At 40.8% G+C, this 27,438-nt stretch overlaps 2 protein-coding genes across 2 annotated transcripts in view; one reads left to right on the forward strand and one right to left on the reverse strand.

Annotated features, from left to right (window-relative positions):
* Positions 1 to 1,307: 1,307 nt before the first annotated feature.
* parn (poly(A)-specific ribonuclease (deadenylation nuclease)) lies at positions 1,308 to 21,237 on the reverse strand. The gene is given in 27 exon segments (XM_036557373.1): positions 1,308 to 1,888; positions 2,997 to 3,094; positions 3,306 to 3,381; positions 4,094 to 4,206; positions 4,530 to 4,707; positions 4,831 to 4,905; positions 6,832 to 6,918; positions 7,138 to 7,193; positions 7,612 to 7,681; positions 8,016 to 8,126; positions 9,127 to 9,202; positions 9,324 to 9,366; positions 10,601 to 10,644; positions 10,927 to 11,004; positions 11,907 to 11,963; positions 12,073 to 12,153; positions 12,475 to 12,517; positions 12,655 to 12,693; positions 14,024 to 14,086; positions 14,384 to 14,531; positions 14,534 to 14,548; positions 16,591 to 16,651; positions 16,734 to 16,815; positions 17,134 to 17,201; positions 20,503 to 20,582; positions 20,737 to 20,814; positions 21,153 to 21,237. Coding segments are annotated over 27 exon segments (1,989 nt in total). The 5' UTR covers positions 21,172 to 21,237; the 3' UTR covers positions 1,308 to 1,838.
* A 4,373-nt stretch (positions 21,238 to 25,610) lies between these two features.
* LOC118797907 (general transcription factor 3C polypeptide 1-like) overlaps positions 25,611 to 27,438 on the forward strand; it is a 40,601-nt gene continuing 38,773 nt past the window's right edge. Inside the window, exons 1-3 of the mRNA XM_036557204.1 lie at positions 25,611 to 25,917; positions 26,636 to 26,851; positions 27,220 to 27,396. Of these exons, the coding sequence (XP_036413097.1) occupies positions 25,694 to 25,917; positions 26,636 to 26,851; positions 27,220 to 27,396 (617 nt within the window). The 5' untranslated portion in view covers positions 25,611 to 25,693. The remainder of the gene's footprint in view (positions 25,918 to 26,635; positions 26,852 to 27,219; positions 27,397 to 27,438) is intronic.

The following is a 27,438-nucleotide window of genomic DNA, read 5'->3' on the forward strand; positions in this document are numbered from 1 at the left end:
TATGAATGTGTGTTGGGGATTGTTGGGGACCGATAAATCGATTTGGATTGGGGATTGTCATGGAAGATCATGAATTGGGGCTAAGGATGCCCAGATCCAGAGACTGTTGGGCGATTTGGAGTGGGGACTGTCAAGGACAGTTAAGTGTAAAGGAATTGGGTTTAGGATCATCAGGGACAGTGAAGGGTGAGGGATGTGGGTTTGGGATTGTCAAGGACAGTTAAGGCTGAGTGTTTAGAGTTCATCAAGGACGGTTAAGTGTAAAGGATGTGGGCTGGAGAACGTCGGGGACGGTTAAGGGTGAGGGATCTGGGCTGGAGAACGTCGGGGGCGGTTAAGTGTAAAGGATGCGGGCTGGAGAACGTCGGGGGCGGTTAAGGGTGAGGGATCTGGGCTGGAGAACGTCGGGGACGGTTAAGTGTAAAGGATGCGGGCTGGAGAACGTCGGGGACGGTTAAGTGTAAAGGATGCGGGCTGGAGAACGTCGGGGACGGTTAAGTGTAAAGGATGCGGGCTGGAGAACGTCGGGGACGGTTAAGTGTAAAGGATGCGGGCTGGAGAACGTCAGGGGCGGTTAAGGGTGAGGGATCTGGGCTGGAGAACGTCGGGGACGGTTAAGGGTGAGGGATCTGGGCTGGAGAACGTCGGGGACGGTTAAGGGTGAGGGATTTGGGTAGGCATTGTCAGGGAAGGTTAAGGAATTTGGGTTTGGGATTTCTCAGATTTAAGGATATGGGTTGCAGATTTTCCCAAGATGGTTAATAGATTTGGGTTTGATGTCTTTCAAGTCATCAAATTCTCCCCTTTGCCCCAAACCGCCTGGTGGCTTTTGTTGCTAAAAAAAGTGGCCTTAAACTGCCTACTTTGACAAGAAGGGGCCATCTGGCTGGCCAACCACAGGCTGTTTGAGCTTTAGAGTTTGACTAACTTTTAAAATATACTGTGAACGTCAGACCAAGAAGTGATCGAAAAACCAGACATACTAAGAAACATTCTTTTATTTTTTCCTCCTCTCTGAAAGAGGACATGATCATACAAAAAAGAAAAATTAGACATAATCCTGTTGTTCTGATAAACATTCCACTTTTTTTTTTAAACCTGCAGCTGATCTGCTGAGTGTGGCAAAAAAACACATACAGAGACAAACAATTACATACAAAATATAAAGAAAAATCCATAATTCTCACAGTGGGGAATAAATAGAGATGTTCTAAGTGGCAGCGTTTGCTAAAAGGGGCAAAGTTAGGTTATTCTAAAGGGAGAACGCTACACATTTAAAAGAAAGTCAAAATGTAACCAAAAGAAACAAAACCAAAACAACCTAACCATATTTAAAAATTACCTATAAATCATGACCACATCGGAAAGAAAGAGGGAGAGGCGCACATACATTCACACGACACTTAAACCGACAAAACGTTAAAACATACTGCACACGTTACACGCAAACTAACTTAAGCTAACTACGTTTCCCATCACTCCCTCTCTTTCACATACTTGTGTCAGAAAATTAATTGCTGGCAGGTTGTAAACCGTGTTTGTTGTGTTAAAGCGGCAAGAGTTTCACTTTCAGCACCTGCGTACAGTTATAAGAGATTCTACAGAGCTCAGACTTTACGCACTCCTTACGAAGTCCCTGTGATCCGTCATGCAGAGGGATGCAGAAGGACGAACAGAATGAGAGTTGGTATCTTTGCTATGCCACAGGGTCGTATGGCTTTGGGTTATGTGTTTAAGTGCAGTCCGACACAGTCTCCTCTGATTGGCTGTAGGGTAGGTGTGGTCTCAGACGGCCTCCTCTGATTGGTTCTCAGATAGAAACCGCTGATTGGCTAGTGCTACCAAACTTGAGGGACGTCAAACAGTCCTGTAGAGGTGGCCTGAGAACCTGAGCGGAGAAGAAATAAAGTAAAGACAGACATTAGGCTGTTTTCAGCTACCAGTGGGGACCCAACAGGGCCTTCTAGCTTTTTTTTAATCATTACGCATTCAAACTTTAGAGACATTAGTATTTCAGAGGCTAAATCAATTACATTTAGATGAAAAATACAGAGAAACAAGAATTCAGTCCTCTAAAAACGGTATGATAAATTCAAGGTTGAGTCAGATTTTTAAAAATTCAATGCTTAATACCTTTTTAGTGCAACAATATTTCCACCGCACAGCAACACATGTATATGGTATGTATTAAATATCAATTTTAATCAAATTTAATTGTTTTATATATTTATCTTTTTTAAATCTACACAATCTTTGAGACTGCACAGTCCTACACTGTCTTTTTAGTACACTGGACATTTTCTTGGTTGATGGACTATTCTGGAGTACTTTAATATACGACAGTCCATTTCTCAACGCAGTCTTCAGGCATCATCTCCGTTTAATTAGGGACATCCTGGCTTATATTTCACCCCCGATCTGATCACAGTCCTTTAATATTAAGTATGAGCCAATACTGAGTCCAATCTGCTGTAATACTGCTGCACAGCTTAGTCAAAATAAAGCTACTGTGACAGTTAATGCTCCAGTAAAACCAGTTTCAGTGCATAATGTGACATTCTGGACTGATCAGTTTTGATTTTTTAGCCTACGTTTTTTTAAAATGACCATTTGTGTGTTTAATATTGGCTCATGATCAAACCTGATTGACTGACTGATGATTTTTCCTACCAGTTACTTTAATATTCTGCAGCCCTTAATTTGGTCCATCCCTAAAAGCAACACCTAATAGTTTAAAAACAAAAGATGTTTTCAGGGGTTTTAAACCTTATATTTTTAAATGTTTATTTTAAGACTTTAAGGATCCATGGAAATCCCTGAAATTGTGCTTAATGTTGACCAGACACATGAACTAACAATGTAGAAATGTCTTTTGGTTAAATCATCCTAACAAACAAACCAGTCGAGTTAACAGGCTACTTCAGATGCACATTCATATGTATCACACTTCTGGATCTAAACTAGTGGAATCTGCTGCCATTCACCGCTTTTCTTACCCTGACTCTGATTGGTTGGCAGCTCTGGCCAGGCGTCGGCTTCCTCAGACCCCGCCTCTCCCTGGGCTGGGCTGGTAGACGCTGCACCTTCTCCTGGCCTGAATGAGCAGAATTAAAACAGAGGTTAAAACTGAGGCACTGCTTTAGTTTTAGCATAGGAGCTACAAGGCTAATGTAGCTAACAGATAAAGAAACTAATTCATCACATTTGCCTTGACCGTATTCGTATTTGAGACTGTAGAAATACTGAAGTTTTCCTGCAAAGAACGCTGTAGATCAGGAATTACAGAGAGGAGCTGTTACACATACTGAGCTTTGAGCCAGCTGTCCGTCGTCGAGTCCACAGCATCAGCGTACGTCTGACCACATCCGCCACTCGCTCCAGCTGAAGAACATACATCATATGTATAACATTATAAGGTAATCATTACTGCTGTGTTTTCATAGTGCCTCTTTAAAAATTAGTATTTTAAAAATAGATATTTACTACTAATATTATATCTCTGTTGGAAGAAAGCCTCATATCTCCAAAATAGTAACTTTACAAGAGAACAAAAAAACTTCCTTAACTTATAAAGGAAGTTAAATGTAAAAAAGATATTTTTCCAAATAATTTTGGATGATTTCTGTTATTCAATTAATCAAGAAATTTGAACACAACATAAAGGGCAACTTGAATCTAAAAACAACTAAAACTGAAATGCAAGATTTTTGTTCCCACAGCAACGAGATACATTCACACAAATAAATAAATGAATGAATAAATAAAGTGATCTTGTGTGTCAGTGCGCGTTTAACCATTTCCTGCCCTCCCTGCAAAAAAGCCCAGTATTAACTGTAGTTAAATAGCTGCTTCTTCTCATCAGTACTTCAATATGTCAAATCAGGTGATGCTAAAGGAGTTTAATGAAATGTGATTTATAAAATCTGATAAATCCAGGAGAAATCTAGTTTGAAGAGCACATTTGGTTTTAGATATCAACTTTTCAAAATATAAAATTCGTATTTTTGCTGTTTTTGCCTATTTGAAATATATAGAAAAAGCATTGTTGCTGCAGAGATAAATTAGATGAGATATAAAAAAACATCCACTTTACCATCTGTTTTAACCTTCTTTGTGTAGTGACTCCAGTTGCTATCGGCGACGCCGCTGAAGTCAGAGGTTTGATCTTCCTGAGTGGGGCTGATGCTCCTCTTCCCCGTCAGCGACCTACACAAACACTTCAGTTAAAAAACCTGCACTTTTAATCAAACATCACATTATTACAATCCAAACACAGCTGCCATCTGAGCACTGTAATACGAGTAACTGATAGCAGATGAGCTTCAGTGTGGAGGTATAGAGCAGTGAATTTGCTCTAATTAAGGCCACGCCCACTTTATAGCCATTTATCTCAAAAACGAACGAGTACAAAGTCTACTGGGCAGAAGGACATTTCCAGAAAATATCACAAATCTGAGATGGCCAGTGCTGACTGTGGTGATCTGAGGGAGAATTTACTCATTATTTATTTACAGTTATTTTGACCTCACCTGTTGTGCATGTGGCTGCACGTAGACGAGGTTGTCATGGCAGCGGCCCTGTAGGAGGTGTTGGCCCACCCGTCCTCAGCCCACTTCTTGTTTGTGTTCGTGTTTTTCTGTTTGGACTGTATGTAATCGGCGTACGTCTGGATCCGGTAGCTCTCCGCGTACTGACTGGTGTTCATCGCTATGAATTAAACACGTTTAAACAGATTAACAGAAAACCAGAGATCAAAGCTCACTTTAATATTCTCTGAAATGAAACCCAAAACAGTAAAAATGACACTGTATGTAAATACGGTAACCGTACCGATCTGCACCTGCTCCAGCTGGCTGAGAGAAACAAACGCCGATGTGTCGTCAATCCACGACACCTGGATGTTACCTGAAGGTTACAGGAGATGCACAGGTCATCAGGAAAAGTACATAAAAACATAAGTCAAGGTCCGACATTAACGACTGCCAGGGAGTTAAAACAGCAGCCCTGAAAATCGATGACAACAACACAAGTTTTGATAGCGAACAGTCTCCGTATTCAGCCCGATTACACAAACACCACTCACCACACAAAAGTGGTCTAATCCAGCTGTGTGCTGAATGAAATCTATCCAAACGTGTTTGTTAATAATAAGGACTTCATTTTTCAGACTGTGATCTGTGTTTAATACATTACAGTCACAGTAAGATACTGAGTGGTAGCGCCTAACGCATCTGGTTTGCGGGAGCCTGTGGCCTTTAGTCTGTAGCTTTGCAGGTTTTAATAATATAGTTTATAATTAAAAGTTTGTGCTTTATGCTTTTACTAAAGTTCAGGTATCATGACAACTCTTAGGTGCTCCTGGTTTAGAGCCATTTAAAACAGAGAAGCCTGACTAAAAAGCACTGAAGTAGCAACTGGCAGCATAACAGGACCAAACTCAACCAATTTATATTTAAAAAGAAGTGCTGACCATCTACACTATATGGACAAAAGTACTGGGACACGCCTCTTAATCATTGAATTCAGGTGTTTCATTCAGTCTCGTTGCCACAGGTGTATAAAATGAAGCACCCAGCCATGCAGCCTGCCTTTACACATTTTACTGAATTAGAGTGTGGCGCTGTAATAGATGCCACCATTACAACAAGTCAGTTTGCGAAATTTCTTCCTCCTAGATTTTCAACGATCAACTGTGAGTGGTATTATTGAATAAAGCGTTTAGGAACCACAGCAGCTCAGCCACGAAGTGTCAGACCACATAAAGTTACAGAGCGGGTCGCCGAGTTCTGAGAAGCACAGAGCATAAGAGTCACCAACGCTCTGATCAATAACTGCAGGGTTCAAACCTCCTCTGGCATCAACATCAGCACAAAACCTGAACCAGGAGCTTCATGGCAGGGTTTTCATGGCTGAGCAGCTGCATACAAGCCTTACATCAAGCACAATGCCAAGCATCAGATGGAGCGGAGTAAAGCGCCGCCACTGGACTCTGGATCAGTGGAAACGTGTTCAGTGGAGTGACCAATCAGCTTCTCTATCTGATGTTGAGTCTGGGTTTGGTGAATGCCAGGAGAGCGTTACCTGCCTGACTGCACTGTGCCAGCTGTAAAGTTTGGTGGAGGAGGGATGATGATATGGGGCTGTTTTTCAGGGGTTGGTCTAGTACTTCAGTACCAAGACATTTTGGACAACTGAACACTTCCAACTTTGTGGGAACAGTTTGGGGAAGAACCTTTCCTGTTCCAGCATGACTGAGCCCCAGTGACCAAAGCAGCTCCATAAAGGCCTGACTGGGTGAGTTTGGTGTGGAAGAACTAGACTGGCCCTCACTGAGTCCTGACCTCAACCCCATCCAACACCTTTGGGATGAACTAGAACAGAGATTCTCCAACATCTCGTCCAGCATCAGTGTCTGACCTTATAAATGATGAATGGACAAGTTCCAGACACTCTCCAAAATCTTGTAGAAGCTTCCCAGAAGAGTGGAAGCTGTTAGAGCTGCAAAGGGGGACCAACTCCATATTAATGCTCATAGGTTTAGAATGGGATTCATAAAAGCTCCTGTAGGTGTGATGTGGAGGTGTCCCAATACTTTGGACTATACAGTGTATGTTACATATATACGTATTAGCAACCACTTGGGATAACATAGCATGAATGAACGCTGACCAGTGTTTGAATGAACGCTGTATGAAAACCGTGCACTGTTCTTGTAAATGCCTGTAACATTTTGTGACTCCAGCTCAAAAACGGATCTGTGAAAAATGGTACAAAACTGTGTAGAATAATAATGTGAAGCCAACTTAATAGTACAGTGTAGGTATGTGTTACCGAATGCGCTGAATAGCTGGTACAGGTCACTCGTCTTCCATTCTTTAGGGAATGTAACGTACAAGACATGATCTCTCTTCGGCTGCACTGAAACACAGAGTTTGAATATGTGTCAGCGCACACGTGTACATATATACATACACACTAATTAATACATACACACACACACACTAATATATATATATATATATATATATATATATATATATATATATATATATATATATATATATATATATATATATATATATATATATATATACACATACATACATACATACACACACACACATACATTATACTTACAGTCTGGTCCGCTGATGTTCAGGTAAGGGATGTCAACCACTCGCATGAGGAACAATCTAGGAAAAACACAAAAGAAAATAACTGCAGTCTATATTTGCTGCCGATTACAACATGACTGTTAATGATATTGTCAAGGTGACTTTCATAAACGGCTCCAACCAGTCCCACAGTGGTGGGACCACCAAACCTCCAAAAATAATTTCTTTTAAATCTACCTTTCCAACACTGCAGAGAGCTAATGGAGCAACGGAAACTTTACAAATTACCCAATGCTAAATATCAGCTAATGTAGCTGGTCTCAATTTAGTTTAAGTTGTAACACTAGCTAAGAAAACCAGCTAGCTATACTAGCCTAGCCCTTTGCCCAATGGATTGCTGCCTTAAAGTGGATGCAGAGCAAACTCAGCCCCACAAAGCTAACTGTAAGCGAGCTAGCTTCTGTGTTGTGGATGTGAACCGTGCTCCGAGTCTCACTTGTTGTAGAAGGGCTCGATGAGTTTGGAGCGAGCAGAGATGTGAGCTCTGGGAGGAGTGAGGAACGAACCTGCAGACAGAAACAGACACAAACGTTAAATGAACATCTCACACGCTTTACTTTAAGGCTGCACTTACATGGTAGAACCTTCACACAAATTTAAAACTTAAAACCTAAACTAAATTTCACTTCAGATTCCTACAGGCAAAGCAGGAGCACCAGCCTCATATTTACAATTTATCCTTAAATCTGGCTCACAGAAAAAAAAAAAAAAAATCATCTAATTAAATTTTGCCTACCCCTGAACATAACGTAACTTTTCATTTAGACTGATTGTTAATAAGTTCTTTGACTTTTCTCTCAGGACACAGGAGACAACTTCACTTAGCACATGCAGTCTTACCCAGGTAGTTGGCCATGGAGATGAAGCAGAGGCCAGTGATGTAGGCGTCGTATCCGGCCTCATGGAGCTGTTCAGCTGCAGTGTCGTAACACTGAAATCCCTCAGAACACTCTACACACAAAACAGAGACTGAATCAGAACACAAAACAACCCACACCCACACACCACCCTTTTGGGCAGCAGCTTTCAGATGGTCCAAGCTGGCCTGTGATGGTCATTAGCCAGTATTTATTAGTTTAAGATGCTCAAGGTGGTGGGCAAAAACAACATGGTTAAGATGGTTTAGCTGCCAGTAAGACCGGCTTGGTCAAATGGTCAAATGGTCAAACAGGTCATGCAGGTAGACCAGCTCGGGCAAGTTGGTCATGTTGATAGACCTACTCTGTCAAGAAGGTCACGTTAGCAGACCTGCTTGGTCAAGAGGCTCAAGCAGATCATGTCATTAAACCAGCTCAGTCAAGCAGGTCATGCAAGTCATGTTGGTAGACCTGCTCAGCCAAGATGGTCAAGCAGGTCACATTAGTAGACCAGATCAGTCAAGCAGGTCATTCAGGTAGACCAGCTCTGTCAAATGGTCAAGCAGGTCATGCAGGTAGATCAGCTCAGTAAAGCTGGTCATGTTGGTAGACTTGCTTGGTCAAGGTTATATTGATAGACCAGCTCGGTCAAGCAGGTCACGTTGGTAGACCAGCTCGGTCAAGCAAGTAACGTTGGTAGACCAGCTAGGTCAAGCAAGTCACGTTGGTAGACCAGCTAGGTCAAGCAAGTCACGTTGGTAGACCAGCTAGGTCAAGCAAGTCACGTTGGTAGACCAGCTAGGTCAAGCAAGTCACGTTGGTAGACCAGCTTGGTCAAGATGGTCAAGCAGGCCACATTAGTAGACTAGCTCAGTCAAGCAGGTCATCTTGATAGACCAGCTCGGTCAAGAGGGTCAAGCATATCATGTCAGTAGACCAGCTTAGTCAAGCTGATCATGTTGGTGGACCAACTTAGTCAAGCTGATCTTGCTAGTAGAGCTGCTCAGTCATGCTGGTCATCTTGGTAGACCGGCTCTATCAAGAGGGTCAAAAAGAAAGGGTTAGGTTCACGTAGCTAGACTAGAGCTTCTTACCAACTTTTGGAGCTTTAAAGGGTTTGTCCTTCAACTGCTTCTCCAACTCGGCCAGAGATGTGTTTGTGATCAAGTCCTGAAGAGGGGAAACAAAAACAGGTGCACAGTTATTGGGACAAATGCACTAAACAACTGTATCATTTCATCTTTAAGTACTATAATTACAGGTTAATCTGGTTTCCTCCAGTCTACACTACCTTGAACGGTTGTGTTGATGCCATCAGCTTAGTGTCCAGAAGCCTGAAAGCCAAATAAAAACAGGTAAACAGGCAACGTGAACTCAAATATGCATGTTTCTGTGGATGAAAAGCTGAGCCAGCAACTGGAAGGTTGTGGGTTCAAAACCCAGGATTGACTGGATAAACCCGATTGTGCCATGTTGGGTAAGACGAAATATGAACTTTGCTACAGGTAAACTAACACGGCTGCGAGCTGAATTGTGATTAGACTGACAGCCTCCTTAAAAACTGCACAAACCAGCAACTTTGCTAGTGTAGCAGCCCTCAGGCTACACTGCTCAACATGACCAGACTGAAATTGGTTTTCACCTCTTTTAATGCTCTTCTGGTCATCCTTGAATAAGACAAACCACAGAGATACGACCAACAAGCAGCTCTACTGAACATGTGCATATTATCAGTGCCAGAGAGTAAATTTTATTGTTTTTAAATGTTATTTTAGTACAGACTCAGCTTAATGTTACTGCTTAGAGCTGATTTAGACTATCAAATTATCCAAATTATTTTTTAAAGTTGGTAATATTTTCTGATAAGCTTCTTGTTGGACTTTTCCTGTTCCATCTTAAATGGTGCAACAGTTATATTGCAGCACCAGAGGCGTCACAGTAACTGCTGAACCATATAAGGTGGAATGGGAAAATTCTAACAAGCTGGTGAATAAATAGCTGACTACAGGCTCATAGTTTTAATGCTGATAGTATTTTTATTGATAATGTCCAGCCTAGAGGTTTTATGTAAGGAGCTACCAATAAATATGCGCTATGGTAGGACATTTTGACAAGGCAGCACAATTAGTCAAAACACTTAAGCCTTAATTTAATGTAGCTTAGTGACATCAAATTGATGCACAGCAGCGTTAACTTGCATGTAACAATAGTAGGTTTACGACTAACGGTCTCGCAATTCAGAGGATCCAGTGATATGGGAGAAAAATGTACACAGGACAAAGCGTATCGGGTTCTGAACATTTTTATTCACTGTGCACAACAGAGCCTATTTTTTGAAAACCCTATTCATTTTTGCCATAGAGAAATCAAGCTTAGACACGGAGTTCCAAATATGGACAAAACACAAACCACAGAACGACGTATGACTACAGTGGACTACAGTCTGCGTACATGTCTGGTCTGTTCAGTTACTCGTGTGTGCACTCACCAGTATAGATTCCTCATGTGTAACGAAAATAAAGCGATTCTGAAATAAAGTGATTCATTTGTTTTGGGGGCGGGGCTTACCTGGGAAACACACACATCGTAACCTCTTTGAAATCATCCAACTCCTACAAACACAGAAATAAGACACATGCAGGTTTCAGTTATAACTGTAATGAACATAACATACTGTAAACAATACTCTAATGTTCATAACGCAGTCCAGTACATTCACTAAGTTTTTAGAATATTTCAGCAGTAATTAAAATTTAGTACATTATACAATGCATCCATAATACACAGTAATGCCTTTAATATGCAAAATATGATAATATAATCAGCAGTTATATATGTCTAACAAGATACGAGATCTCGCCCCACAACCTAAACAACTCCATGCCCATGGTTACCTCTGGCAGTGGACAGTAGAACTGGTGGATGGTGTGCATGACGTCCAGCAGCATGTTATGGCCAACCACCAGCTTACCCTGAAAAAGTGATTTACTTTAAATTATACAGTAATAATACTAATAATAATCATAATCATAAAAAATACACTAGTTATTTCCTGAAGAAAATGCAGCATCATTGCGCAGCTTAAGCTTGAGATGTCGCAAGGTGGCTGCAGATCACGTTCTAGCTGGTTGCTGAGGCTTTGCTAGGTGGTTGATATGGTGTTCCAGGTGGATGCTATATCCTATTTGCCGACTGGCTGCTAAAGTGTTGCTAGGCGGTTGCTAAATTCTCTCAAGTGGTTGCTAGGGTGTTGGTACGCAGCTCCTATGGTGCCCCAGCTGGTTGCTAAGGTGTTGCTATGTGGTTGCTACAGTTTTGCTAGGTGTTTGCTATGGTGTTCCAGGTGGTTTCTATGGCAACCCTATTGGTTGCTAGGAGGTTGCTATAGGATGCTAAGTGGCTGCTAAAAAGTGTTGCTAGGCGGATGCCAAATTATCTCAAGTGGTTGCTAGTGTGTTGGGTAGGTGGTTGTAATGGTGTCCCAGCTGGTTGCCAAGGTGTTCCAGCAGGTTTCTAGGGTGTTGCTATGTGGTCGCTATGGTACCCCAGTTGGTTGCTATGGTTTACCAAGTGGCTGCTAAAGTACTGCTAGGCAGTTGCTAAGGTATCTCAGTGGTTGCTAGGGTGCTGCTAGGTTTTTGCTACGGTGTTTCAGGTGGTTGCTATGGCATCCCAATGGCTGCTAAAGTGTTGCAAGGGAGTTGCTAAAGTATCTCAAATGGTTGCTAGGATGCGGCTAGGTGGTTGCTATGGTATCCCACTCAGCAGCGCAGTGGTTGCTACAACATCACCGAAGTCACTAGGTTAAAAATATTTTAATATTCACCCTGAAATTTAGTTCAGCAGTTTAAAGCGAAATAAAAGTTAAACCCACAGATTTGGAGATGGCGTGGATCACTCTGGAGAATCCAACCGCATCGTTCAGTTCCTCCTGTTAACACACAAACATATTAGAACTGAATGTTTATGCACTGTGTAAGCTCCTTGCTGACCTCCACAGTGATAAGGTTAGACGTAAAAGGTTCAGAAGTTAAGGTCACCTGCTCTCTCTCCTGTTTCTGCTGCTCTATTCTCCTCCGCTCTTCTTCATCCACCTTACTGACCTGAATAAACCGCTCTTTCTGAAAGGAAAATAACAAGCCTGTTAAATTCACATACAATCATATACATTTAGGATGAACTCTCATAATGGGCCCGGGCAATAAAATGATTATCAAAATGAAAAACTTCAACATTGCTAATGCACGTTTGAGCTAAATGAACACCAGTTCCTCAATTTGGTTTTAGCAGCAAACACCTGAACTTTGAACAGGTACTACTAGTTCCTTTAAGTTAGTAACGTTAGCTAGCTTTCTGTATTTTAAGCTAGCTAGCATTAGCTACAGTATGTTTAATGTGCACTACCCTGATATAAAGTAGTATAAACAGACAGCGCTAGTTACCTTTTCAGTTTCCACCGTTTCAACATGAAGACCTTTGGGGTATCTGCAGATAATCACATCAATTAACAGTCATTTCATACAGTATCACATTAGACTGTATGAAACGCCCCCCCCCCACGCCAAAAAAGCAATCGCCCCCCTCTGTTTGAACTCCCACATCTAAAGAGCAGCTATACTCACTTCCAGTTCAGAGTCTGAAAGATCAGCTTCCTCTGAAACCTGAGATAGAAAGAAGAATAAAAGAGTAGAAGCACAATCTCAGGGGGAGGAATCCTTCATCTCAGTGCTTTTAGAAATCACACGAACATCTTAAAAGCAGTTCCATAGCTAACTAGCTATTTATCTGACAGCACAGACAGTGTTTGCTTCAGTAAACACAGACTAGCCAAATCGGCCACGGCAATCTGGCCACTTTAGGCTTGTATTTTAACAGTTGCAAACGCAAACAAGAAAAGATAAATTGTTAATCACAATTATTTATATGACAACTGTCAAGTAAAATGTCATGATTGCGAGAGCCCTATTGTTAATACTAGATGCTGATGAGGCCTCATTTTCTGCAGGTCTTTTCTCCTCAGTAACGTGCCACCATGTTAGTTTGCCAGAGAAATTTTCAGTTTCTGGACTGAGCTAACATCGACCTGTTACTGATAAAAGATGCGTTAACTCTGCCCTTTGGGTCACGTCCTTAACAACACATCCTAAGCAACATGCTAACGCTCAGGCACTCGCGTTTCGGAGTAGCAAAGAATGACACTATCAAACAGAGCGAAAGATTTCATATTTTCAGCTCTGCTGAACCCTAAAAATCAGCATTTCAATGAACTGCTGCTGTTTTTTTTCTCCTCCGTCCTCTCATGATTATACATCCCAGATAGCGAGCATATATCGGTCGGCACCCTTCTGACTGCCGCTGGTGATCCACCCTCTGAGCATCCAGATTACTATCCTGCATATAAGGTCAACCTAGTTTTTAATCTTCTCAAACAGTTTTAAAATGCACCAAGACAAACATTAAACAACTAAGAGAAAGAAGAAAAATACAAAAAAATAATAAATTTATTGGACTAGGCCTAATACAGAACTGTTTAGTTGAGAATGCTGTTGCTGACACTGTGCTGGATTGGTCACAGCTGTCTGTAGCCAAATGTGAGACGGTGTTTAGAGGCAGCAGGCGCGGCGGACTAGAGGTAACAGCATAGTGCATGCACTGCAAATAACTGTTGTGGATCGTAACCTCGAGTTGTCCAATTATCTCCCGAGAACCCGAAATGTTATAGTATTTTGAATTTCACTTTTACTGATGGCCGGATATACATCTCCATCTGAAACCCAAAATTAAAAACCAAATACCTACCCAACAAACAATTACCCTAATAGTCAAACATTCAGGTCTAGCCCAAATCTTTTTAGTGATAGGACACAATGGATTGTGCTCAAAATGACCGAGGACACAAACTAACATGATAAAAGAAGGTTCACTCTGATTTCAGGTTGAAAAGTTTTTCCAGAGTGCACATCCATATCACATACACGCACAAAAGCTCACCCTGAGCATGGCTCCAGGTCCACTGTTTTTTCAGAGTTGTTCAGAAGAGCCTCCACCTTCTCCCTGTTGAAAATACACATCAGTTACAGCACAACACTGTTCCACATGATGTCTGCTGAACCACAATCATGTCTTAAAAACGGTAAAGGAAACCATAAATAAGACAAAACAATCAAGATTCCTGAACATTAGCCTTAGCAATAATGGTATTACAGAAGGCTGCAATATGCAAACAAGGTGCGGCATTTATTTTGCATTACAACTTGTTGCTTGCTCTAGATCAAGATGTCCAATGTCAATCAAGTGGGTCAAAACTCTTGACTGACACTAAATGTTTAAATGCAAATGTATGTAACTCACACAACTCTGTTGATGAAGTCTTTGTGTTCGTCTGGTACATTGACAGGTCCTTTACCAGACAAAGGAGAGATGTATGATGGTGTTCCAGATCCATTCATCTGGTTCCTCCGCTCCTCATACTGCTCCCTCAGCTGAGCTTCTTCTTCTGATTTAGATATGGGATCCCTACAGACACCACAGAATCAGGTAAGTGATCCCTACAGAAACATCAGAATCAGGTAAAAAGATTCCTACAGAAACCAGAGAATCAGGCAAAGGATCCCTAAAGGATCACATTGATCAGAATCAGGTGAGGGATCCCCACAGAAACATCTAAATCTGCTTGTGGATCCCTACAGAATCAGGAAAGCCATCACTACAGTAAGCACAGACTTTGAATCTGAATCAGGCATGGGATCTATGTAAACCACAGAGCCAAAACCAGGTACAGGATCCATACAGAAACTACAGAGCCAGAACCAGGTATAAAATCCCTACAGAAACCACAGAATCAGGTAAAGGGATCCCTACAGAAACATCAGAATCAGGTAAAGGGATCCCTACAGAAACCAGAGAATCAGGCAAGCAATCTCTAAAGAATCTCAGCATCAATCAGAATCAGGTGAGGGATCCCCAGATGAGAGAAACAACAAAATCTGCAAGTGGATCGCAACAGAATAACAGAACCATGTAAAGGATCACTACAGTAAGCGCAGAATTTGAATCTGAATTAGGCATGGGATCTCTAGGGAAAGCACAGAGCCAAAACCAGGTACAGGATTCCTATGGAAACCACAAAAGCCAGAGCTGGGTACATAATCCCTACAGAAACTACAGAACCAGACCCAGGTACGGGATCCCTAGAGAAACCACAGAAGCAGAGCCAGGTACTGGATCCCTATATAAACTACAAAGCCAGAAACAGGAATGGAATCTTTATGGAAACCATAGAACCAAAACCAGGTATGGGATCTTTACTGAAACCACAGAGCCAGAACCAAGTACAGGATCTCTATAGAAACCAAGAAAGCAAAATTGGGTACAGGATCTCTACAGAAACCAAAGAGCCAGAACTAGATACAGAATGTCTAGAGAAACTACAGGAGCAAAATTAGATAGAGGATCTCTAATTGAAAAAACAGAGCCAAAGTCAAGTGCAGAAACATTACAAAAATAACAGGAACAAACTTAGTTGGGGATTCTTACAGAATCCACAGAATCAGAAGCTGAACAAAACCTCTACAGAAATTACAGAGACAGAATCAGGTAAGGGATCACTATAGTACACACAGAATTCAATTATGAATCAGTTACAGAAATAACAGGAACAGAATTAGTTGGGAATGCCTTCAAAATCAACAGAATCAGAATCAGGTACAGAATCCCTACCAAAATTACACAACCAGTATCAGGTAAAGAAGCCCTACAGAAGTAACAGTACCAAGTACAGAATCCCCACAGAAATTACAGAATCAAAACCAGGTACAGAATCCCTACAAAGAAAATACTGAATCAGAACTAAGTAAAAAAATCCCTACTGAAACTGGAGAGCCACGTACAGAATCCCTACAGAAATTGGAGAGACCAGGTACAGAATCCCTAGTAAGTACAGAACGGCGACAGATATTACAGAAGCAGGAATCAAATCCCTACAGAAATTACAGAATCCGAACCAGGTGCAGACTCCCTACAGACAAGACAGAATCCGAACCAGGTACAGACTCCCTACAGACAAGACAGAATCCGAACCAGGTACAGACTCCCTACAGACAAGACAGAATCCGAACCAGGTACAGAATCCCTACAGACAAGACAGAATCCGAACCAGGTACAGACTCCCTACAGACAAGACAGAATCCGAACCAGGTACAGACTCCCTACAGACAAGACAGAATCCGAACCAGGTACAGAATCCCTACAGACAAGACAGAATCCGAACCAGGTACAGAATCCCTACAGACAAGACAGAATCCAAACCAGGTACAGAATCCCTACAGACAAGACAGAACCCTAACCAGGTACAGAATCCGTACAAAAATGACAGAACCCTAACCAGGTATAGAATCTTTACAAAATGACAGAACCCTAACCAGGTACAGAATCCATACAAAATGACAGAACCCAAACCAGGTACAGAATCCCTACAGAAATTACAGAATCCTATCCAGGCACAGAATCAGAATCAGGTACAGAATCACACACACACAGGAATTCAGATTTTTGCTTACCACTGCGGAAAACTTTGTTGAAGTCGAATCCCTGACTAGCCAGGAAATCTATACTGGAACTCTACAACACAGAGAGCATGTGTTAAAATCATCACATCCACACACACCCACACCCAGCCCCACCCACACACACCCACCCTTACCTGACAAATAAACTTAATATCTGGAGAAGTCCTGCTGAAGGGCTTTGGGAAAATATAAAAATTAAAAGACTTTGTAAGATACCTGCAAAAAGAACAGATAGAAAAAAAAATAGTTATCACACTCAGTTCAGTCCATCAGAAGTGTTTTACTGTTAAATAGTTTATTCTTCGAGCATTCTACTCTACACACACTGCCATATTTGAACGACTACTTTCTTTTGGGGTACCAATAAAGTGTTTAATATTAAGCTACAGGAGGGGGGGGTTGTAAAGAAAATGTTAGTTTGTTAGTGTGTATGTACGCTGCACAAGTGTGCTTGTTAATTAATTAGATCATCCATTTTCCAGCGGAATGAGTGACTTTCCTTCCAAAGACAGATGTTTGTGCAAGATCACTCACTTTGACTGTGCCTGGTCGTATCTAAACGTGCAGAGGCCAAACTGAAAGAGCAGAAAGTCCATGGAGTGCTGCAGGAGAGAGAGAAGAAATTAGGTCAAGGAAAACTTTAATATTCATTTCACAGGTCACTTCACATGAGCCAGAGTACAGTCTCGAGTTTGAGGTGAGGGTCTGAATCGAGTCTTGAGTTTCTGAATCTGGTGTTTTTCGTGTTTGGATTATAAATTCAAGTCTCTGATTGTAGACGAAGGCAGGTTATGTCTAGAGGAGAAACAGACTTGAGGTTGTCATTGCATAGTCGGTGTTATTCCTTAAAAAAGTAACTCCAGATCTAAGCTGTTTCTTTCCTCCATGGGGAAAAAAAAATAAATAAAAAATTAACAGCATCTGTGAAAATTAAGTGCGGTAAACAAAAATGTTACAAAGCTGATCACAGTGATTGCGCCTCTGCCTCATGTCACTGGAAACCCACAGTAATGCACAGCTGGCTTAATGTTCTAGAAGATGCCGAGACTCAGGCTTTGTTCAAACAGGCAGCTTGAATCAGATTTCTTGGCAAATCCAATTTGAGCAGGACAGACTTTCTGCAGTCTGAACGGCTAAAACCTACAAGAATCCTGGCGTTTTTCCAATTTGATTAAAACAGATTTCTGGATATGTGACTCAGTTTGACCAGTCATTTGTGGCACAGCAGTTCAGTGCAGCGATGCATTTTGACATATTACAGCCTAAACACTGAGAGCAGAATGTTTAAGTTGCAGTTTACAGTGACTGCTTCATTAAAACCCTCGAATAATCTGAATATCATTACTACAGCCTGTAGGTAATTAGCAAGCTGGTGACCTGGGGCTGTATTACAGAATATGGCTGAAACAAACGACTAATTTAATATTCGAATATTCTATCAATTACTGAAACGAATAATCAATTATTCAGATTATAAAACATTACATTACCAAATGACTCTTACGTAGCTATTGGCTTTTAAATTCCACTGTTGTAAAATTCCGAGGTTGTTTTATGCTTTTGCTAAATAACAATGAAGACAATAAAGATGAATAACTTATTCAAAAATTCACTGTTGTAATGAACTGTTCCTGCTAATACAAAAGATAAATAAAACTCCAATATCTTTTTCCTGTCAAAATTTGAAACCAAGGTTGTGCAAAGTAGCAGTAATAAAATAAAAACTAAATCAGTCTTCCTTTAATCAAGTAAACAAATCAATCTAAATTTAAAACTAAATTTAAACAGTGCAGTCTGTGCTTTGTGCATTCTGCTGTCTCTACACTTTGCTGCAACTAAATTTTACAATCACAGATCTTTAGTGAAACGGAGGAAAGTCATCATGTCTCCGTGCTCCTGTGAGTCTCGCTCTCCTCTGAGAGCAGATACTCCCCACTGCAGAGAAGAAGTGCTCTGAGGGAGCAGATGGGAAAGTGGCGAATGTTTGTGGCAAACTTCACTATGAAGAGTTCAATTTGAACAACTTTAAAACATTTCATTTAAACGGTAACCTTTTGTCAAACTGCCCTATATCTTCGTGTAATACTACCTCCTTAAACGGGTAGCGAGTGGAGCTAAATGTTCACGAAGAACAGAAAACTGTTTGGATCTCCTGTGTTCGCCGAGTTCGAGCGCACTGGAGACCTCGGCGTTAAGACAACGATACAGTGTTTAAAACTAAACTAATCAGCACAACTGACAACATTTCTCTGAGTTTAGCTCCACACTTTTGAGGATTCTGTTCTTGAGGTTGCCAACTAATTTTGTCGTTGATTTTAGTCGACTAAGCTGAATAATCGTTGCACCCCTATTACACAAACTTCCTATCTTAGTCCCAAGTTCAGATCTGACCGGTCAGGATAAGATTTTTACAACTTTGTATTACAGAAGCAAATCTGATCTTAATTTAGGAATCTTATCCTAAGGCATCTTATCTCCAGTTAGGAAGTCTTAGCCTACTCGATCGAAGTCGACAATCAACTGTCATGCCTGTCTCCTAGCAACCAACCATACACACACACACACACAGCTGAAACATAAACACAATCAAAATAATCTGAGTTAAGATGCTGTTACTGATGTAAAAAAGGTCAAACAGAACTAAAGAGTGATAAACTGTAAGTAGTGAATACTGTGAGAGCGCCCCCTGCTGTTTATCAGTGTCATCGCTCCCCAGTTTCAGTCTCCATTTCCCAAACTCTTTAGTCGAGCGCATTAATGTTATTCCTCGTTCAGCTCCGTCTCCTCATTATTCATCACCGTCACTGTAATATTTCATCATCAACATTAACACACGAAGGTGATCAGAGGGGCGGTGGAGATCGAGTCTGCAGCGTCTGAGATCTTTAAAATGCAGAGTTAGAAAAGAAAATCATCTCACAGTGAAAGCAGCGTTTTACAGTAGGAATAAATGGAGCTCATTATGCTGGTAGTGAACTATGCTGCTGACTCAGCTGCCTAAAAACCATAGAAACGGACCTTAAACAGAAGTGAGGACCCTGTTGGGGTTCATCCTAAAGTTAGGACAGGATTTAGGAGGTTCAGTCTAGTTAGGATGTTTGTGTGATGCTGTTTTCTTATCTGGAGTTCATGATGAGATTATGAAGTTAGGAGCTGTTATTCTGGAATAGCTACTGAACTAAATTCAGTCCGTACTGAAGTCATCATAGAGACTACAAAGCTTAGATTTGAGAATTAAGATGGTTCTGTAATACAGGCCCAGGTCGGTAATGTTCTGTTCATGTTGTAGTTAATAAACAGTGAAACGCTGTTGTGAAATGCAGTGTGATCGTTCTATTCGCTAGTCATACCACGTTTTGCCCCTACCTGGTCAATGTATGCATGTGTGTGCTATTACAATCTGAAAGCTAATTACTCCAAACATCTGACTGCTGATGTAAAGACATCAATAGTGCTATGCAAAAATGTGATTATCAACTATAATCTGAATAGAATGTAAAAAAGAGAGGGCAATCACTTGGTTCCTGAATATAAGGTAAAACATGTACGGTTGAAACTGAATCAGGGTCCAGATTCAAACGACAAGGTGTAAACAGGGCCACTTCAATTGCATTTGACTACCATGAGTAAACACATACAGTTACAACCGAATCAAGGTCCAGATTCAAATGACCAGGTATAAACAGGGTCATTTCAATCGCATTTGCTTACCACATGTAAACGCATGCAGCTGAAACCAAATCAAGGTCCAAATTCTAACGACCAGGTGTAAACAGGGTCATTTCGATTGCGTTTGACTACCACATGTAAACACGTGCAGTTGAAACCGAATCAGATTTCAAACCAGATTCAAACAACCAGGTGTAAACAGGGCTTGTGTGTGTGTGTGCTTGAGTGTCAGACCTTCCTGAGCTTCGCATAGCGCTCCTCAGGTGTGTCCATGCCATTGGTCAGCGCACTGACCGAGGGACCATCACTTATTCCTGGAAAATACAGAAAAAGAGCAAATTTATTCCTGATTTTTGTCTATAAGCTGCAAGCAATTCATAAAAAGCAGCACTTCTGAATCCACAAACATCCAATTCAGCTATGCTGGATCTGATTTGGTTTCATTTCCAGAAATATCATCCGTTTTACCCGAAAACTCTCCATCAATGGCGAGGAAGTCAGCCTCCTCTACAGCGCTGTATATGGTGCTCAGACTCTCCTTAAAATCTGCAGGGAGAAAAAGACGAGATGAAACACAGTTATGACGTTAAAACTGATGCGCTGTGTTTCTCCACACCCGCATTAACTTCGTTTAAACCGGCATTCACGGTTATTTACCCCGTGCGCACTGACACGAGGCTGAAATCGGCTCCTCATTCGCATTGTCCGTTCCACCTTAAATGCTGCAGCGGTTACAAGCCTGGGGCGCCAGAATGTAACTGCTGCAGCATTTAAGGTGGAACGGAGGATGGGAATGAGCAGGGAGGTGAATGAGCGCAGTGCGAGCCCGGCCGAGCTCATGCAGTGTGTATTGACTGTGTTGTGTAACTGCGCCTCGCTCTTACTTTGCCGTGTTATCTCCATTCTCTGCGCCTCTCCGCTCCCTCTCCGCCGACGCTTCCACACATGCGCACCGGGCCATTTATCATGTTGGGGCTATTAAGGAGTTCTACCGCCCCCTAATGCTTGGAGGGGGAATTTCTGCAGTTTTCTGCTGCCCCTGGTGTAGAGAAGAGGAACTTTCTTTATAGAGCAGTTCTCACTTCAGATAGCAGCTAAAAGTGCTTTAAAACATAATAATAATAATAATAATAATAGTAATAATACTTCTTATTATAAACATTTATTGTAAATACGTTTATATTATACTAATACGATATTATTGATGTTGTAATAAATAAATAAAATAATTAATAAAATAACTAATAGAACACTTTTCATACAGATAGCAGCCCCAGGTGCTTCATAGAGAAGTTATTAAAATATTCTGCAGATTTTTACTGCTTTCTGGCATTCAGAGTAGGAATTTCTGCTGTTTATTAGTAGTAATAATAATACTAATACTATCATGAGTACAACTACTGCCACTACTAATTTTACTACTACGAATAATAATAATAATAATAATAATAATAATAATAATAATAATACATTTTAATATACATTTTTATGCAGATAGCAGCTCGAAGTGCTTTAAAGATGAGAGATTAAACATAAAAAGACAAGTGACAAAACAACAACAGCAGCAACACCAAAACAACAACAACAACAATAATATTTACTATTATTGTGGTTGTTGTTGTTTTGTTCTTGCTGTTGTGGTTATAACTTTATTTATATAATATGTTCATACAGGCAGCAGCCCAGTGTGCTTTGCGGACAGGTGACTGAAATGATTCCTCAGTATTCTACTGCCCTCTGAAGTCTAGAGGAGGAATTTCTGCTGTTTTATTGCCTCCTAGTTTAGTTTAGAAGAGGAACGTTTTTTGTCCGTCCCACTGAACTCTTTCTACTCACAAACAACAAGAATCCATCAGATGTAATCTGTAAACAGCCCAGTGCAAAAGTCTTCTTCTATATCATTTCCAGTCAAAATGTCCATCAAGTACTAGTTGTTCATTTTTTCAGCATCAAGAAAAAAGCAGAAAATACATATTTAACAGAAAATTACACAAACAACTAACTCTACTCTCAGCTGTGTGAGTCAGTGATTCTCTCTTTCCCTTCATTCCAGCTTCCATTCTTTTCAGGAGACTCACTTTCAGTTCCTCCTCAAAGAATCTGCATCCACACCTCCAAAGTTCAGTCTTAGAAGCTGGTTGATCATTTTCTGAAGTAATCAAACACATTCAGTGGTGTTGAGGTCTGGACTCTGGGGTGGTCAGTCCGTCGTTCAGCTTCTTTGTTTGATGTGTCCGTCTCCTTTTCTCAGTGAGGTTCTTCTTGATCAGCTACACATCCTTTCAGACCCACAGCGCTGAGTCGTCTTCTCACAGTGGAAGGATGGACAGAAACACCTGTGGAAGTTTTCAGATCTGAAGCAGCTTGATTTTCTCCTCTCTCTCAGAGATGAAAGCTTTAAGTGCTGTTTATCTGATGGGGGCAGTTTTGGAAACTCATGTTTTTCTTTACTTATTTCCCTTTGACTTTTACAGGAGACCCAAAGGGGCCATAGTGAAAAAAGGTAACGGGATTGTGTTCCAGTTGTGGGTTTTAAGAAGAAAGTTCTTCTTAAGAACGGTTGGTGAATGAGGCCCAATCTCTTTACTGAAAAACCCTTGAAGAACCGTCTTTTTAAGTGTGTACCTAATGGCTGTTTTGACTGGATTTGTTGTTTCTTATAAGTGATAAGAGCTGAGAACAGAGTGAACTCCTCAAACCTCACGCTGAACCACATACATACGTTCCACTGTCGGTTCTCTGAGCCTATCTACGCAGGGTTTAGGGTTGATTATGGATCCTCCGTCACTCTGGATATCGTACAATAACCAGTGCAGGGCAGTAGTTTTGCCAGCTATAGCAAAGCTATAAGTATAACTGTGTTACCCATTATTGTGATGGTAGTGTTGGAGAAGGAAGGAGATCAGAGCACCCCCTGCTGTTTGTGTTCAAAACGTAGGTAAACAATGGTTTGGAGGTGATGCACATTACAGGTTGTACATCCTAATAATACCATGTCGTCCCATATTCAGTTAAATTTTTCACTGTGTCAAATTCCCAAATGAATTCTGACAGTAAAGTACAGGAATAATAAACTGATGATGAGTGAAAAAAGCAGCATAGACCTGCATGTGTTGTCTTTTGGATGCTGGTATGCTGGTCAACCAGTATGACTATGCTGGGTGAGTCTTTCAGCAAGGTTATCAATATTTATTCCTATCTTTCTACATATTTAAAGCTACAAATTAATATTACATAGTACTATTGAATTGTGGGTATTGCATGTATTACATGTATTACCTCATAGCAGTTTATCATAAACATATTTATTTAAGCTGTGAATCTTTACTTAATGTGCTGTTTTTATGATCATCTATATCGCTGAACGTTTTAACTTTACCTGTGATTGTTCATGTTCTTATTGTTGCAATAAAATAAATAAATAAATAAATAAACTAAAATAAAACTGATTTGGAAGTTTCTATTTCATTTAGTTCAGAGGTCGCAAGCCAAATGTTAAGAAGATCCATTTTGTCCTTTTGGACAAAATGTTGTCACAATTTTGGGAGCCACAAAATTTTATGTCCGTTTTACCATCTTGTCTGTAAATATGTCTCAGTATGTGCTGATGTTCTAGTATAGATGAGAAATATAATACAAACTAAAACGCTGACTTGCTTTGCTCTGCTTTAATTATTAGCTCAGCTATAGCTGCTTTTCTCACATCTCTGACAGGAAACTTTTCCAAAAGTAGAACAGTTAATTGTAAAATGTCCCTCAATGTTCGACTTTTCATGAGGCTGAAGTCGCTTCTTATTCGCCAGCTTCTTGTTCTAATTTTCCCGTTCCACCTTAAATGGTACCTGAGGGGCCAGGATATACCTGCTACACCATTTAAGGTGGAACAGGAGAATTTGAACAAGTAGCTGTTGAATAAGAAACTGACTTCAGCCTCGTGACTTTTTAGTGTTTGTCAGTTTCTCGTTGCAGATTAAACGTATCAGGAAACCAGGTGGAGTGATTATAAACACAAATCAGTCCATTCATCTCCAAATTATCGACGTTCATCTTAAATCTTTCTCTTTACCGTTTTGTTAGCTACTAGTTAGGCGAGACTATTGTCTGTGTTGCTATGGTGACCAGCAGTCAGTGCTGATCTTCAGGGTTAAAGGGTGAATTAGCAGTTCTAATTTAAGACCATTTATTGTTAAACTGTGTTGAACGATCAGCAGAGCTTTATTTTACTGTAAAGGAGGATTATTTTATTTTTACCTACAAATCTGATTCAGCTGTGGAGCCACAACAGGGCAGTAAAAGAGCTGACCGCTGAACTAAGGAAAGTGTATAATATCTTGAAAAAACCTTTAAATGTGTCTAGAATATATATGAGTCATTTCATGGTAATTTTAAACAGTTTCATGTGAAGAAATCAAACTTTTTGCCCTCTGTAAATGAAATTAAACACTGCTTTGACAAAAAATCCACTTCAGTATTTATTTTAATGTTTTTTGTGCCATTTATTTCAGACTAAACTGGCCATCTTATTACAGTTAGTAATAACTAATGTCAGTTTTTTAAGAGTTAATGACGTGACATTTCGTGACTGTTATTACTCCTTACACTGCTGGGGACTTTTATTACTCCTCAAACTGCCGGGGACTTTTATCACTCCTCACACTGCCGGGGACTTTTATCACTCCTCACACTGCCGGGGACTTTTATGACTCCTCAAACTGCTAGGGGACTTTTATCACTCCTCACACTGCCGGGGACTTTTATTACTCCTCACACTGCTAGGGGACTTTTATCACTGTGCGGTTAAGAGTCCGTTCGTTTTAAGATGTAAATAATAACCGGATCGTTTTCAGATGATTGATTATCAGATTTATTGAGTGTTAAAGTCTCAGTTTAATCAGCACACAGTCTGATTACGCGCTGCTCATGAAACTCACTGTATTTGGTTGTTACTGTATCGTTTATTGAATCACGTCTTTATTTTTGTTTCTCTGAAGTGATTTTATTTAGTTTTAATTGTCTGATGCCATTTATTATTTATTTAATAAAATTGTTGTATTTCTCTGATTCTCTCCTCGTGTTGTTGATGAATATTTATTTTTATTTATTTATTTATCTATCAGACATGCTTCTTGCGTTGTGAATGCAATTAATGTATTTATATTCATCGTTTTATTTTATTCATTTATTTATTCTTTTTTATTTCTCTCATCTCCGTTGTGATTATTTTATTTAATTTTATTTTATTTAATTTTATTTTATAAACGTTTTTCATGTCGATGCCAGTGGTCGCCGGTAGGGGTCAGTAGGCGAGCGCTGCGCTGTAGCTCCTCAGCAGAAGAAGCAGCGGGTCCGCTGTGTGTAGTTCAGCCTCTGTTGTTTATGTTTCTAATTAATTAATTAATTAATGCGCTGATTGATCAGGTGATCGATGATGGACCCGCTCGCGGCTCTGCTGGATGAGGTCAGTCTGGAGGGTCTGGACGGCGTCACCCTGGAGACGCTGTGGCTCCGGCTCAGCACGCGCCGGCCCGCGTTCCCCCTGCAGCTGGACCTGCGAGTCCAGCAGTACCTGTGGAACGTGCTCGCGTGCAGCCCGGACGTCACCTTCCACCTGCTGCCGCGAGCCCGAGCTCCGCTACACCTGTACGACAGGTATGTACCTACACCTGTACGGTGTTAGAAACGATGGTTCTTGGCACCACAAAGGGTTCTGCTGTTGTGACAATGTCAAGCTTGTAACAGTAGAAGAACCCTTTTTGGTGCTATAAAGAACCCTTTTCAAAAAGGTTCTATATAGAACCTTATAAAATACATTCTCTATCAATCTGAAGAACCATTTTCATTATGCAAAGGATTCTTGGAGTGTTCATGGTTCTACATAGAACCATTTTCTTTACTAAAGAACCCTTGAAGAACCCTCTTCTTTAAGTGTGTACAGGTGTGTTCTTTATACACTCTTATGGTTCTTTAAGCATTCTTTAGTAAAGACAGAAGTTCCAATCAGAACCATGAACACTCAAAGAACCCTTTTCATGCTTAGATGGTTCTCTGCATGGTGAAATGGTTCTTCAGAGTGATGGAGAATGTGTTGTATACGGTTCTATATAGCACCAAAAAGTTCTGGTTCTGCTATTGTATAAAGCTTGACATCATCACAACAGCAGAACCCTTTTTGGTGCTATGCACATTCTCCATCTACAGCACATTCTTCTTCAGTCTGAAGAACCATTTCACCATGCAAAGAACCATTTAAGCTTGCAGATGGTTCTATATAGAACTCATGGTTCTCCCTCTGTCCTCCTGTCCCCATCCCTCTGTCCTCCTGTCCTCCTGTCCCCATCCCTCTGTCCTCCTGTCTCCCTGTCCCCAGATTTTCTGATATAGATCCTGAGACGGGGATTCAGGATGTTCGTCCTCTGGACACTAAGGCTCAGCTTGAGGACCCGTATCCGGTCAGCGTGCTGGTGGACGATCCGCAGGGCGTCCAGGGCTCCTGTCCTTATTACAGAGAGAGGAAGGACATCACTCACCTGGTCAGAACCAGCCAGCACACACCTGTCCTCACGCTGGAACAGGCGCAGAAGAAGTGAGTGGGGGAGGAGGGGGCGGGGCTACAGTAAATAAGACTCGTATCTACTAAATATTCATATCTACTCAGTAACACTAATATGGTGTAGATCATAGTAGAGACTGAATAATTCATAGGAGATGCTGAATAATTTTAATTATTCATAGTAGGCACTGTATAATTTATAGTACATACTGAATAATTTATAGTAAATGCTGAATATTTCATAGTAGATACTGAATAATCCATAGGAGATAAAATAGTAAATAAAATTCATCATTTGATCGTTAAAATATAAAAGAATTTTAAAATCTTTGCCCTGTGTGATCTGTTGTCTGTTTTCAGGGTTGTTTACTCTGTTGTTTGTTTTTGATGTGTTTGTTTAGGTATGGGGAGAAGCTGGTGATAGTGGCGTCTCAGGAGTTCCGGTACCGCGCTCTGATTGGAGACGAGGGAAACCCGGAGCTGAAGCTGAGCGATTTCTCGTACTGCATCCTGGAGAGACTGGGCCGAGCGCGCTGGCAGGGGGAGATTCAGAGAGACCTCCACATTTCATCATTCAAGTACGACTCAGACTCAGTTTATATCACAATACCTACATTTAG

This window comes from Colossoma macropomum, unplaced genomic scaffold, assembly GCF_904425465.1.
Source record: "Colossoma macropomum unplaced genomic scaffold, Colossoma_macropomum, whole genome shotgun sequence".
In the NCBI taxonomy this organism is placed as follows: Eukaryota; Metazoa; Chordata; class Actinopteri; order Characiformes; family Serrasalmidae; genus Colossoma; species Colossoma macropomum.